This window comes from Elgaria multicarinata, chromosome 4, assembly GCF_023053635.1.
Source record: "Elgaria multicarinata webbii isolate HBS135686 ecotype San Diego chromosome 4, rElgMul1.1.pri, whole genome shotgun sequence".
NCBI lineage: Eukaryota > Metazoa > Chordata > Lepidosauria > Squamata > Anguidae > Elgaria > Elgaria multicarinata.
This window is the reverse complement of record NC_086174.1, coordinates 118,338,586-118,353,240: the sequence shown is the minus strand read 5'-3', so window position 1 is coordinate 118,353,240 and position 14,655 is coordinate 118,338,586. Positions and strand designations below refer to the sequence as shown.

At 50.4% G+C, this 14,655-nt stretch overlaps 1 protein-coding gene across 1 annotated transcript in view; it reads right to left on the bottom strand.

Annotated features, from left to right (window-relative positions):
- Positions 1–4,716, bottom strand: part of LOC134398224 (1-acyl-sn-glycerol-3-phosphate acyltransferase epsilon-like) — a 55,267-nt gene extending 50,551 nt beyond the window's left edge. The window contains exons 1-3 of the mRNA XM_063125477.1: positions 4,636–4,716; positions 4,480–4,543; positions 3,370–3,665 (exon numbers count right to left, since the gene is read on the bottom strand). Of these exons, the coding sequence (XP_062981547.1) occupies positions 3,370–3,665; positions 4,480–4,543; positions 4,636–4,716 (441 nt within the window). The remainder of the gene's footprint in view (positions 1–3,369; positions 3,666–4,479; positions 4,544–4,635) is intronic.
- Between the last annotated feature and the right edge of the window lie 9,939 nt (positions 4,717–14,655).

The window sequence follows — 14,655 nt, the reverse complement described above, 5'->3', positions numbered from 1 at the left end:
ACCTCTAGATTACTAGTTTCATTCAAGCCTGTTCAATGAAGGGACTGTCTAACATCTGTTTGGTGGCCTTATTGAACAGAGTTTGAAACATTTGTCTGTTAGCAACAGTACTGATATGAACAGCTGATCCTAAACACATTTGCCTAAGTAGATTTGCTTAGCTACTAGTCTCCGTGATTTTAACAGAACTCATTCCAAATTGGCATGTGTAAATATCATGATATCAGCAGGGAGAGAGGGACTCTAACCAAGACACTAATGGGTCTTGAGGCAAAACGCTTTGTAACTTACTACAACCAGACAATTAGCAATGTGGTGGCCTCTAGATGTTTTAGGCTACAATTTGCATTATCCTTGACCATTGGCTATACTGACTAAGACTTGTAGTCCAAAACATTATGAGGGTACCAGGTTGCCTACCTCTAATTTAAGGTTTTCACATTCACCCAAAGTCCCACTTGCAGAATTCTTTATTCATTTTTTGATTGTGAACAGATTTATTGGCCTAATTTGCACATAACTTTAATGCATGGTTTATTACCCTACCTAGGGTTTGTCTGGCAAATGATCAAACATTGTTCATTTGCTCTTTCCCAGGGTTGTTTATTTTCCTCATCCTTCACCAGCAATCTTATCTTGTATCCCAAGTGCTTTTGGGGCATTGTACTACTGGCATGTAGAGTGGCTGGTGGTTCTTCTTCTTCTTCTTCTTCTTCTTCTTCTTCTTCTTCTTCTTCTTCTTCTTCTTCTTCTTCCCATTCTTGCTTGCTGCCACGGTAGCCTAGCAATATAAGTCTAATGACAACCCATGGTTTAAACAACCAGAAGTTCATAACCCAACAGCAAACCATGAGTTTTCTTTGTGGGTTGTTTGTAGTTAGCAAACCATGATTTGTGAGCTCTGCACCATTCCCATATCGTAACAACTGAGAATTAAACAGCCTGTACCATGGGGTAGCATTATGTGTGAACCAGGCCATGGCTCCGTATACATATGGAGCATCTGATGTGACTTTATAAAACAATTCATGATTAGTAAAATTCCAGACATACCAGCAAATAGCACAAAGAACAATGCTAAAAAGTTAAATGTTTGAGAGATTAGGATAAAGTCTACAGAACTGCCCTAAGGTTACTAAATAGATTTCATGAATGTTCCGGAATTTCATTGATGTTTCAGCGTTATGTAGGTGGTACACCTTGTGTATGGAATTATTTTGTTCCCTCGTTTGATTTATTGATTTGTCTATTACCCATCTTGAGGAACACATGCAACAGGCCTTGTGTAAACAGTTAAACAGAAATTAGGAGGAATGATGGCCTTGCCTATAGCATAAAGCTTTTAGCATCTTCAAAAAAAATCCTTCATTTATCCTTGGGTAAGTCTTTTAATATCTCACAGGCTGCAATCCTGTGCACGCTCGCTTTGGAGTAAATCCTACCATGTGAACCCAGAGATATACTTTTGAATAAACATGCATAGGATTAAGCTGCTAGATGTCTATAGACATTTAAATTTGATTGTCTCTGTATCTATACCTTGCTTTGAATTAGAAAGCAACAGCCAACAAAATATAAGTCAAACTGCAATGTCTTATGAGAGAAGTGCCAATCAGAGCTATAATGTACTTCACTGTTCGCAGAGAGCTAATATGCATGATGATTTTCTTTTCACTAACAGGAACACTAGCATAACTTGTGCAAATATTTTAATTATTCATCACCTAGCTATTCATAAGACTACACTTCTATCAACCAGAAAGCTACTGCTTTCTAGTTCTATATTCACTTCACAAACACTGCTGGATTCAACACAAGTGCACACACTGGAAAAGTAGGGGATATCATTCTTTTACTTTGTGTAACTCAACTTTGCACTTTGTGTAACTCAATTTCATATGGACTATAAACAGGCCGGCACACACACCAGTTCAAAGTCCCAACCACAGAGAATGGAAGCTAAAGCTACAGAACACCCTTCACAAAAACACCCTGGCTGTTGTGGTCTGTGGCTGGGCCTCTGACCTCATGCCTGCCTGCCAATCTCTCTCTTGTCCTTGTGAGACCGTGGATGGACCTCTGCAGGCCAGAAGTGCCCAATGAGGCAATGGGACTGGTGTGTGTGTGTGTGCAAAAGTGTTGTTGCAGAGACAAAGAAAGGGGGAACTATGGGACAGTGGAATTTATGGATGGGAGGTGTCTGTGTGAATCAATAGCGCACCAGAAAAAGAATATGGGATGGTGATGATCTCTCATTTGAGATAGTAAAAGTGTGGGTGAGTGAAGGACGGCTCTGGCCCCACCTACCACAGGATAAAGGGATGCATACCTCAACTGAAAAAAGGTTGCCACTCCTAAGCTAGAGAGAGAAGCAGCTTCTCGTCACCTCTGTGTATTTTTCACCTGCCGCCAACAGGCCCAGTCCTCTGTGCTGTGGCAACTAGAGGGTGTACGTACAAGCAAGCAAACAAAGGCAGGGTTGTTCCCTTCCTTTGATCACTCACCTGCCCTCTCCATCTGGGTGATGAGATTGTCTGTCACACCATTCACTTTGGGCCAGTCACAGACTCTCAGCCCAACCTACCTCACAGGGTGGTTGTTGTGAGGATAAAAGTGGAGAGGAGTACGCTACCTTGGGTTCCTTGGAGGAAAACAGGTGGGATATAAATGCAATAAATAAAATGATGCAGCAGTGAGGACAGGGGCCTTTCCAAATGAATTTGAACCACTGTGCTGCCCAGATGGGTAGGGTAGGTGAGCAATGTAAAAGAGCAGCTGTGGCCAAAAGCAGTCACTGCTTCGACGAGTTCACCTGCTCAGTCTCCCTCTCTTAATGCGGGGAGACACAGTGCTTAAAACTGGCCCCACTGTGCTGCTCCAAAAGCCGACACACTGCCCAAAGAATGAGAGTTTGCACACACAGGTGAGCAAGGTGAGACAGCAGCTCTTGGCAGCTGAAGCCACCTCTACTCACTTGCCCGTTCTCTCTCTCTCTGGGCAGCACCCAGTCTTAACTCCTGCACCGTTGCGAGAGGTGAGCAAGAGGTGCTGGAGCTGCCACTTGCTCACTGCCCAGAACAAGCCCTCCAACTGCTGCGCTGCCCACAGAAAGAGCGTGTGGGTGTGTGCCTGGGAGCAGAGGAGTGGCTATTGCTCGCTCCCTTGCTCAGGTGTGCAAGCAGCGACAGTGTTGCATGGAGCAGCAGCTACTGCTGCCTCCTCCGGCTCACCTGTACGTACACACACGCACACTCCCTCACCGGGAAACCAGGCAATCGGGACAGGGCCTGCTGTGGGGCAAGGAGGAGGATGGAGCCCCACCGAGGGCATGTTGCCACCAGCCCCACAAAACCCGGACCCCACCCTGACCTGTGCGCCGGTGTAGTTCTCGAAGAAGAAGAGCACCATGCTCAGGTAGATGGTGTACAGCCGGTCATCCACCTTGTGGTAGAAGCGGGTGGGTAGCACAGTCGAAAGCAGGCACCAAGCCCCCCAGGCCAGCATGTAGGTGGGGGCTGCGCCCAGCATCACAGCGGCGGGCAGCACGCAGCGCATGTTGAAGGTTTGCAGCACCAGGGAAAGCAGCCTCTTCCAGGCCGGCTGTGTTTTGTTTTGGGCGCGGGGCTCCCGCCGCCTGCTCGCCTCACCAGCAACGCCACTGCCACCTGCGAGAGGAGGAGGAGGAGGAGGAGGGCTCCGGCGCTCCTCAGCCCCATGGCCCGCGGTAGCAGAGGCAGGAAGCAGCATGGGCGGGCGAGGAGAGGGAACCCTGCTTCTGAGGCAGAGCTGCCTTGTTGCAGGCGCCGTTTTCTTCCCACCCTCCCTCTTGCCCGGGCTATATAGTGGTAGGTGAGAGCGAAGGCGGTGGCGCTTTATGAGGCAGAGCTTCGAGGGAGTGAAGGAGCGTGTGTGTCGGCAACGCCTCCCCCCACCCCAACGCCTGGCTGATTGCCTAAAGATTGCTCCACCTGGCACTTCTTGGTCCTGTCTGGCAGGATGCTGAAATATGCTGACTCTTAACTTCTTGGTCCTGGCTGGCAGGATGCTGAAATATGCTGACTCTTAACTTAACTTCTTGGTCCTGTCTGGCAGGATGCTGAAATATGCTGACTCTTAACTTAACTTCTTGGTCCTGGCTGGCAGGATGCTGAAATATGCTGACTCTTAACTTAACTTCTTGGTCCTGGCTGGCAGGATGCTGAAATATGCTGACTCTTAACTTAACTTCTTGGTCCTGTCTGGCAGGATGCTGAAATATGCTGACTCTTAACTTCTTCTTCGTGGTCTCTGTGCATCACACTTAATGGGGCTCTGCGCCTGCGCGGAGCCTCAGTCGGACTTTGATAGCTGAGAACTTTTGGGTGGGAACTCCTCCCCCACCGTCGGTGCGTATATATGTGGTGTTCCCGCCCACTCCCTCAGTTCCTCTTCGACCGCCGTCGCCTTCGCCTCGTCGGGACTAGAGTTCTTTATACTCACCACTGCTGAGATCCTCTTCTCCTATTTTCTTCTTCTCCGTTTCCTTTTCTCTTCTTCTTATTACCTAGAATTAAAACAAGAAAGGAGTAGACAAATTAAAAACGTTGCAGTCGCCCACTGCGACCTGGGGCGCATGGCCCCGAAGGCCCCGTTTACAAAGTGCAGCCGGTGTGGCAGCAAACTACCGCCCTCTGACGGACACTCTCTCTGCCTGTTGTGCCTTGGAGAGGCACACATCGTCGAGTCTTGCAAGTATTGCATGTCTTTTTCAAGACAAGCTAGAAAAAACAGGGCGGACAGATTAAAATCCCTCCTGTGGCAAAAAGCCCTACAGGCCGTGGATTCTGGTCGCCTTTCCAACATGGCATCCATCAATGAAAACGCTGCATCCATATCCATGAATCCGCCATTGGCCCCACCCTCCGGGGGCTCTACGGCTCAAACCGCAGCAAAAAAGCTGGCAAAAAAAGGCTAAGAGGCCTAGACCTCCAGCCGAGGCACGCCCTAAGAAAAGGAAAGATAAGGGCAGAAACCCTTCTCCAAAGACGCCGCCACCGCCTCCTCCGCTACTCGACTCACCAATCCGAGTACTAATAAGGTCTCCACTGCCACCCTTAGTGATCGAGCCTATCTCGACAGCATCGGAAGGGGAAATTGTGGACATGCCACCTCGAAGCCGAACCCCAGCCTCGGCTACTCGAACTAGAGAGGCTTCCCCAGACCAACCGGTACCGTCAAATCAAGCGGCATACGTCGCTTCCCCTTGGAACCGACATTCCCCGCAGCAGATTCGCAACCGTGCAAGCCCTTGGGCCAGGTCACCCTCGCATTCCCACTCAAGGGACAGAGGAGTGCAATATTATCCACACCGGGAGCAGGATCCTTACCGTACCCGCTCTAGGTCACCACATCGAGACTGGGACCGTTTTTACGAGCACTACCCTCCCCCAAGCCATCACTTTTATGACTTTTGGAGGGGATATCCAGAGCGTCCAAGCCTCACATACCAGGGCAGATACTACAAGCCTCCATCCTCCTCCCCGAGACCGAGGTGCCCCACACCACCTCCACCGGTTCCTCCTAGGGGAGTATCCCTTATCGCTTCTCGAAGAGTGACGAGATCTCCACCACGGGACCGGCCTCTACCTCTTCCTCCGGCCCGACACCAGGTTCCACCAAGAACCACCAGACAACTCTCTCCCCTGTCGGAGGACGACTATCAATCTGACTCATCGTCAACTGCTTCCCCTATCCCATCCGTACAGTCGCCAACCGACACGGTACAGACAAAGGGAAGAGTCTCACCATCTGAAGAACTCGGGATCTTCTCAGACCAAGTACTCCGCATGGCCCAAAGTCTGGGCATCGATGCACAGCAACAGGTGAAGCAAGTCAAAGACCCGGTCTATGACGCAATCTATACGGCTTCCGCAGTACCAGTCTCGGTCCCACTGCTCCCTGCTCTCCTACAGACCATTCACCAAACATGGGAGACTCCAGCGACCATCACGTCGGCATCGAGACGTCTCGAATCCATGTATAGAGTGCAGGAAAAAGATGCATCTTTCCTTTTCTCACACCCCCGCCCCAATTCCATAATTGTGGAATCGGCACAGGGCAAGACTCACAGGCAGCATAGCGCCCCAATAGATAAGGAGGGCCGCAAACTCGACGCCCTCGGGAGGAAACTTTATTCCACTGCAGCCCTGGGCCTCCGTGTCTCCAATTATGGAGCAATGATGTCGAGGTATCAGCTTTTTTTGTGGGACAAAATGGGATCCCTCTGCGACTATCTCCCGGAAGATCAAAGGGAACTCGCAAGAGTATTCCAGTCCGAAGCGATGAAACTCTCCCGGCACCAGATAAATACGGCCCGACACCAAACGGATTGTCACGCCAAGTCTATGGTCGGCTCCATAGCTCTTCGTCGCCACGCATGGTTACGTTCAGCGGGCCTCACTCCGGAGGCCAGAACCAGGATAGAGGAACTTCCCTTCGATGGTGAAGGCCTCTTTAACTCCAAAACGGACGACCAGATGGACTCCGTTCAAAAGGCTCGGTCGACAGCAAAAAAGATGGGAATCGGTCAACCATCGACACAGAGTGCTAGCAGACCACGCAAGTGGTTCAGACAGCAAAACGCCTACTACATCAAACAATACTCAGACCGTACTCCGCGTTACCAAACCCAACAGCAGAGGAAACAATACCAGCCGCCAAAACCGCGCCAGACTCGTAACCGGACCGACCCGCCACAAAGGCGTCACCTTTGACAATCACATGAAGTTTGGCAACAGGCTGGCCCCCTTCCATCGAGCGTGGGCATCCATAACAACAGACGCATGGGTCCTAGACATCATAGCCAAGGGCTACCGTCTAGAATTCGACAAACTCCCGTACCTAGGAATCGTCAAGATCACTCCACCTACACAAGTCCTCGAACTGGAGACTTCCACTCTCCTCCAAAAGGGAGCAATAGAGAGAGTTACCATCAACCCTTTCAAGAACGGTTTTTTCTCCAGATACTTCGCCGTACCCAAAAGCGACGGAGGACTTCGTCCTATTTTGGACCTGCGCCCCCTAAACGACTTCATTTCGACCAAAAAATTCAGAATGAATTCGCTAGGATCAATCCTACCCCTCCTACGACAAGGGGTATGGTTTGCATCCATCGATCTTCAGGATGCATATTTCCATATCCATATACATCCCAACCACCAAAAGTACCTTCGTTTCGCAATCGGCGCACAAGTTTTCCAATTCAGAGTCCTCCCATTCGGCCTGTCATCTGCCCCTCGGATTTTCACGAAATGCATGGCGCCCGTATGTGCATTTCTCAGAACCCAAGGCCTCGAAATTTACCCGTATCTCGACGATTGGCTAATCGTAGCAACCGAGAAACGCAAGCTCCAATCCGATGTAAGTTATACCCTTCGACTTCTAGACACCCTAGGCCTTTGCGTCAATTTCGAGAAATCCAATCTCCAGCCTTGCCAAACTATACAATTCATTGGAGCCCAACTAAATGCTCGAGACGGGAGAGCATATCTCCCCAACGACAGAGCCATAAAACTTCTCTCCCTAGCTACGACGCTCTTTTACAACAGAAACACTACCGCTCACACCATCCAGAGGCTTCTAGGCTATATGGCCGCCACCGTAGCCGTAGTAGAATGGGCACGACTCAAGATGAGACCCATACAACTGTGGTTAGCAATGGTCTTCGATTTCACCTCCGACGGCCGTCGGATCCGTATTTGCCTTCCAGAGACAATAGCTCAATCGCTGTTATGGTGGATGGACCTATCCAACCTAAACCGGGGCATCCCATTCCTGATACCCTCTCACACGCGAACCATCACAACGGATGCATCCCTCACGGGATGGGGAGCCCATTGCGACAACTTACAAGTCCAAGGCCTATGGTCTGCGTCGGATGCAAGTCTGCACATCAACATATTAGAACTCCTCGCGGTCTGGAAAGCCTTGAGAGCATTCGAGCCAGACATAAAGAATCAATATATACAAATTCTAACAGACAACACATCAGTCCTCTGGCACTTGAACAAACAAGGGGGCACGCATTCGCCAACCCTTGTCAACCTCACTACCGATATTCTGACTTGGGCAATGGCCAGGAACATTCGCATCAGTGCAGTACACATTGCAGGAGTAGACAACACCTTAGCGGACGCCTTGAGCCGCTCTTCCAAGACGTCCCACGAATGGGAGCTGGCAACCGACATCCGTCGCTCCATATTCCTCAAATGGGGACAACCCACCATAGATCTATTCGCCTCCCCACAGAATGCTGCCTGCGACAATTTCTGCTCAAGGGGACAACACCATGCATCACTAGGGGATGCATTCTCCCTTCACTGGTCCGGGACACTATTCTACCTGTTCCCCCCATTTCCCCTCTTGACGAGGGTAATGGCGAAGATGACCAGGGAAAACACAGAGGCAATTGTCATCGCCCCGTGGTGGCCACGCCAGGCCTGGTTCCACACGCTTCTCCGCCTGGCAAGGGGACAGTACATCAACCTACCACTCCGAAAAGACCTCATATCCCACACCAACCACAGGGTTCACCACCCGGATCTCAAAACTCTCAAACTCACGGCATGGAGGGTACTCAAACACCCCTGATACCGGCAGACATCCAAAAAATACTCGATGCCTCCAAGAGACCCTCGACCAGACGCTCATACGCTTCAAAATGGAAAGCTTTCCAACAATTCGCATCCACCCACAAGTTTAATCCACTCCATGGGCACATAACATATGTGCTTCAATTCCTAACAACACTTTTTAACTCGGGACTTAAACCCTCATCAGTTAAGGTGTACTTAGCAGCCATATCGGACGCTCGCCCTTCTGTGGAGGGGTATACACTAATTTGTCACCCCCTAATGAGATCCTTTCTTAAAGGTTTAAACAACCTTACACCTCCGCTTAGAGAACGTGCCCCTCCCTGGGACCTACCTCTAGTCCTAAAGATACTTACCTCTCAGCCCTTCGAACCCATGGCATCCTGCAACCTGCAATATCTCTCTTGGAAGGTGGCATTCCTGGTAGCAATCACCTCAGCCAGACGAGTTAGTGAACTTTCGGCGCTGAGGATCGATTCGCCTTACCTGATATTCCATAAGGAATCCGTAGCCTTGCGCCCGGACATCTCCTTCCTCCCTAAGGTCGCATCCGATTTTCACGTCAACGAGACGATACATCTGCCAATTTTTTCCCCGAATCCGGCCTCCGACCTAGAAAAACAATTACACTCATTAGACGTGCGAAGGGCACTTGCCTTCTACAAGGCCAGGACACAAGCCTTCAGATCCACACAGAAACTCTTTATCTGTTATGGAGAACCAAAGAGAGGCGAACCAGTGTCTAAACAACGCATCGCCGCTTGGATTCGACAAACAATCCAACTAGCATATAAGATCGCAAAAACGGACCTTCCAGCTAACGTGAAGGCCCACTCGACACGAGGAATGGCAACCTCTATAGCATTCGCTAGAGGAATTCCCCTCGCTGACCTTTGCAAAGCAGCAACCTGGTCGTCGCATTCTACATTCATCAAGCACTATAAGATGGATGTCCAGGCAAGATCTGCTACCCGCTTCGGGAAAGCGGTCCTCTCGTCCATCCTGCATTAACGACACCTACCCACCTCCGGTAAATCTGCTTGCTAATCGCCCCATTAAGTGTGATGCACAGAGACCACGAAGAAGAAATGCAGGTTGCTTACCTGTAACTGTAGTTCTTCGAGTGGTCATCTGTGCATTCACACTACCCCCCCACCATCCCCACTTCGGTGTCAGTAACCCTGTCAATACCGATGATGGTTTTCTCCCGAAACCCGGGACTGACGTTGGTCTCGAGGAACTGAGGGAGTGGGCGGGAACACCACATATATACGCACCGACGGTGGGGGAGGAGTTCCCACCCAAAAGTTCTCAGCTATCAAAGTCCGACTGAGGCTCCGCGCAGGCGCAGAGCCCCATTAAGTGTGATGCACAGATGACCACTCGAAGAACTACAGTTACAGGTAAGCAACCTGCATTTCTTGGTCCTGGCTGGCAGGATGCTGAAATATGCTGACTCTTAACTTAACTTCTTGGTCCTGGCTGGCAGGATGCTGAAATATGCTGACTCTTAACTTAACTTCTTGGTCCTGTCTGGCAGGATGCTGAAATATGCTGACTCTTAACTTAACTTCTTGGTCCTGTCTGGCAGGATGCTGAAATATGCTGACTCTTAACTTAACTTCTTGGTCCTGGCTGGCAGGATGCTGAAATATGCTGACTCTTAACTTCTTGGTCCTGGCTGGCAGTATGCTGAAATTTGCTGACTCTTAACTTAACTTCTTGGTCCTGTCTGGCAGGATGCTGAAATATGCTGACTCTTAACTTAACTTCTTCTTCGTGGTCTCTGTGCATCACACTTAATGGGGCTCTGCGCCTGCGCGGAGCCTCAATCGGACTTTGATAGCTGAGAACTTTTGGGTGGGAACTCCTCCCCCACCGTCGGTGCGTATATATGTGGTGTTCCCGCCCACTCCCTCAGTTCCTCTTCGACCGCCGTCGCCTTCGCCTCGTCGGGACTAGAGTTCTTTATACTCACCACTGCTGAGATCCTCTTCTCCTATTTTCTTCTTCTCCGTTTCCTTTTCTCTTCTTCTTATTACCTAGAATTAAAACAAGAAAGGAGTAGACAAATTAAAAACGTTGCAGTCGCCCACTGCGACCTGGGGCGCATGGCCCCGAAGGCCCCGTTTACAAAGTGCAGCCGGTGTGGCAGCAAACTACCGCCCTCTGACGGACACTCTCTCTGCCTGTTGTGCCTTGGAGAGGCACACATCGTCGAGTCTTGCAAGTATTGCATGTCTTTTTCAAGACAAGCTAGAAAAAACAGGGCGGACAGATTAAAATCCCTCCTGTGGCAAAAAGCCCTACAGGCCGTGGATTCTGGTCGCCTTTCCAACATGGCGTCCATCAATGAAAACGCTGCATCCATATCCATGAATCCGCCATTGGCCCCACCCTCCGGGGGCTCTACGGCTCAAACCGCAGCAAAAAAGCTGGCAAAAAAGGCTAAGAGGCCTAGACCTCCAGCCGAGGCACGCCCTAAGAAAAGGAAAGATAAGGGCAGAAACCCTTCTCCAAAGACGCCGCCACCGCCTCCTCCGCTACTCGACTCACCAATCCGAGTACTAATAAGGTCTCCACTGCCACCCTTAGTGATCGAGCCTATCTCGACAGCATCGGAAGGGGAAATTGTGGACATGCCACCTCGAAGCCGAACCCCAGCCTCGGCTACTCAAACTAGAGAGGCTTCCCCAGACCAACCGGTACCGTCAAATCAAGCGGCATACGTCACTTCCCCTCGGAACCGACATTCCCCGCAGCAGATTCGCAACCGTGCAAGCCCTTGGGCCAGGTCACCCTCGCATTCCCACTCAAGGGACAGAGGAGTGCAATATTATCCACACCGGGAGCAGGATCCTTACCGTACCCGCTCTAGGTCACCACATCGAGACTGGGACCGTTTTTACGAGCACTACCCTCCCCCAAGCCATCACTTTTATGACTTTTGGAGGGGATATCCAGAGCGTCCAAGCCTCACATACCAGGGCAGATACTACGAGCCTCCATCCTCCTCCCCGAGACCGAGGTGCCCCACACCACCTCCACCGGTTCCTCCTAGGGGAGTATCCCTTATCGCTTCTCGAAGAGTGACGAGATCTCCACCACGGGACCGGCCTCTACCTCTTCCTCCGGCCCGACACCAGGTTCCACCAAGAACCACCAGACAACTCTCTCCCCTGTCGGAGGACGACTATCAATCTGACTCATCGTCAACTGCTTCCCCTATCCCATCCGTACAGTCGCCAACCGACACGGTACAGACAAAGGGAAGAGTCTCACCATCTGAAGAACTCGGGATCTTCTCAGACCAAGTACTCCGCATGGCCCAAAGTCTGGGCATCGATGCACAGCAACAGGTGAAGCAAGTCAAAGACCCGGTCTATGACGCAATCTATACGGCTTCCGCAGTACCAGTCTCGGTCCCACTGCTCCCTGCTCTCCTACAGACCATTCACCAAACATGGGAGACTCCAGCGACCATCACGTCGGCATCGAGACGTCTCGAATCCATGTATAGAGTGCAGGAAAAAGATGCATCTTTCCTTTTCTCACACCCCCGCCCCAATTCCATAATTGTGGAATCGGCACAGGGCAAGACTCACAGGCAGCATAGCGCCCCAATAGATAAGGAGGGCCGCAAACTCGACGCCCTCGGGAGGAAACTTTATTCCACTGCAGCCCTGGGCCTCCGTGTCTCCAATTATGGAGCAATGATGTCGAGGTATCAGCTTTTTTTGTGGGACAAAATGGGATCCCTCTGCGACTATCTCCCGGAAGATCAAAGGGAACTCGCAAGAGTATTCCAGTCCGAAGCGATGAAACTCTCCCGGCACCAGATAAATACGGCCCGACACCAAACGGATTGTCACGCCAAGTCTATGGTCGGCTCCATAGCTCTTCGTCGCCACGCATGGTTACGTTCAGCGGGCCTCACTCCGGAGGCCAGAACCAGGATAGAGGAACTTCCCTTCGATGGTGAAGGCCTCTTTAACTCCAAAACGGACGACCAGATGGACTCCGTTCAAAAGGCTCGGTCGACAGCAAAAAAGATGGGAATCGGTCAACCATCGACACAGAGTGCTAGCAGACCACGCAAGTGGTTCAGACAGCAAAACGCCTACTACAACAAACAATACTCAGACCGTACTCCGCGTTACCAAACCCAACAGCAGAGGAAACAATACCAGCCGCCAAAACCGCGCCAGACTCGTAACCGGACCGACCCGCCACAAAGGCGTCACCTTTGACAATCACATGAAGTTTGGCAACAGGCTGGCCCCCTTCCATCGAGCGTGGGCATCCATAACAACAGACGCATGGGTCCTAGACATCATAGCCAAGGGCTACCGTCTAGAATTCGACAAACTCCCGTACCTAGGAATCGTCAAGATCACTCCACCTACACAAGTCCTCGAACTGGAGACTTCCACTCTCCTCCAAAAGGGAGCAATAGAGAGAGTTACCATCAACCCTTTCAAGAACGGTTTTTTCTCCAGATACTTCGCCGTACCCAAAAGCGACGGAGGACTTCGTCCTATTTTGGACCTGCGCCCCCTAAACGACTTCATTTCGACCAAAAAATTCAGAATGAATTCGCTAGGATCAATCCTACCCCTCCTACGACAAGGGGTATGGTTTGCATCCATCGATCTTCAGGATGCATATTTCCATATCCATATACATCCCAACCACCGAAAGTACCTTCGTTTCGCAATCGGCGCACAAGTTTTCCAATTCAGAGTCCTCCCATTCGGCCTGTCATCTGCCCCTCGGATTTTCACGAAATGCATGGCGCCCGTATGTGCATTTCTCAGAACCCAAGGCCTCGAAATTTACCCGTATCTCGACGATTGGCTAATCGTAGCAACCGAGAAACGCAAGCTCCAATCCGATGTAAGTTATACCCTTCGACTTCTAGACACCCTAGGCCTTTGCGTCAATTTCGAGAAATCCAATCTCCAGCCTTGCCAAACTATACAATTCATTGGAGCCCAACTAAATGCTCGAGACGGGAGAGCATATCTCCCCAACGACAGAGCCATAAAACTTCTCTCCCTAGCTACGACGCTCTTTTACAACAGAAACACTACCGCTCACACCATCCAGAGGCTTCTAGGCTATATGGCCGCCACCGTAGCCGTAGTAGAATGGGCACGACTCAAGATGAGACCCATACAACTGTGGTTAGCAATGGTCTTCGATTTCACCTCCGACGGCCGTCGGATCCGTATTTGCCTTCCAGAGACAATAGCTCAATCGCTGTTATGGTGGATGGACCTATCCAACCTAAACCGGGGCATCCCATTCCTGATACCCTCTCACACGCGAACCATCACAACGGATGCATCCCTCACGGGATGGGGAGCCCATTGCGACAACTTACAAGTCCAAGGCCTATGGTCTGCGTCGGATGCAAGTCTGCACATCAACATATTAGAACTCCTCGCGGTCTGGAAAGCCTTGAGAGCATTCGAGCCAGACATAAAGAATCAATATATACAAATTCTAACAGACAACACATCAGTCCTCTGGCACTTGAACAAACAAGGGGGCACGCATTCGCCAACCCTTGTCAACCTCACTACCGATATTCTGACTTGGGCAATGGCCAGGAACATTCGCATCAGTGCAGTACACATTGCAGGAGTAGACAACACCTTAACTTAACTTCTTGGTCCTGGCTGGCAGGATGCTGAAATATGCTGATTCTTAACTTAACTTCTTGGTCCTGGCTGGCAGGATTCTGAAATATGCTGACTCTTAACTTAACTTCTTGGTCCTGGCTGGCAGGATGCTGAAATATGCTGACTCTTAACTTCTTGGTCCTGGCTGGCAGGATGCTGAAATATGCTGACTCTTAACTTAACTTCTTGGTCCTGGCTGGCAGGATGCTGAAATATGCTGACTCTTAACTTCTTGGTCCAGTCTGGCAGGATGCTGAAATATGCTGACTCTTAACTTAACTTCTTGGTCCTGGCTGGCAGTATGCTGAAATATGCTGACTCTTAACTTAACTTCTTGG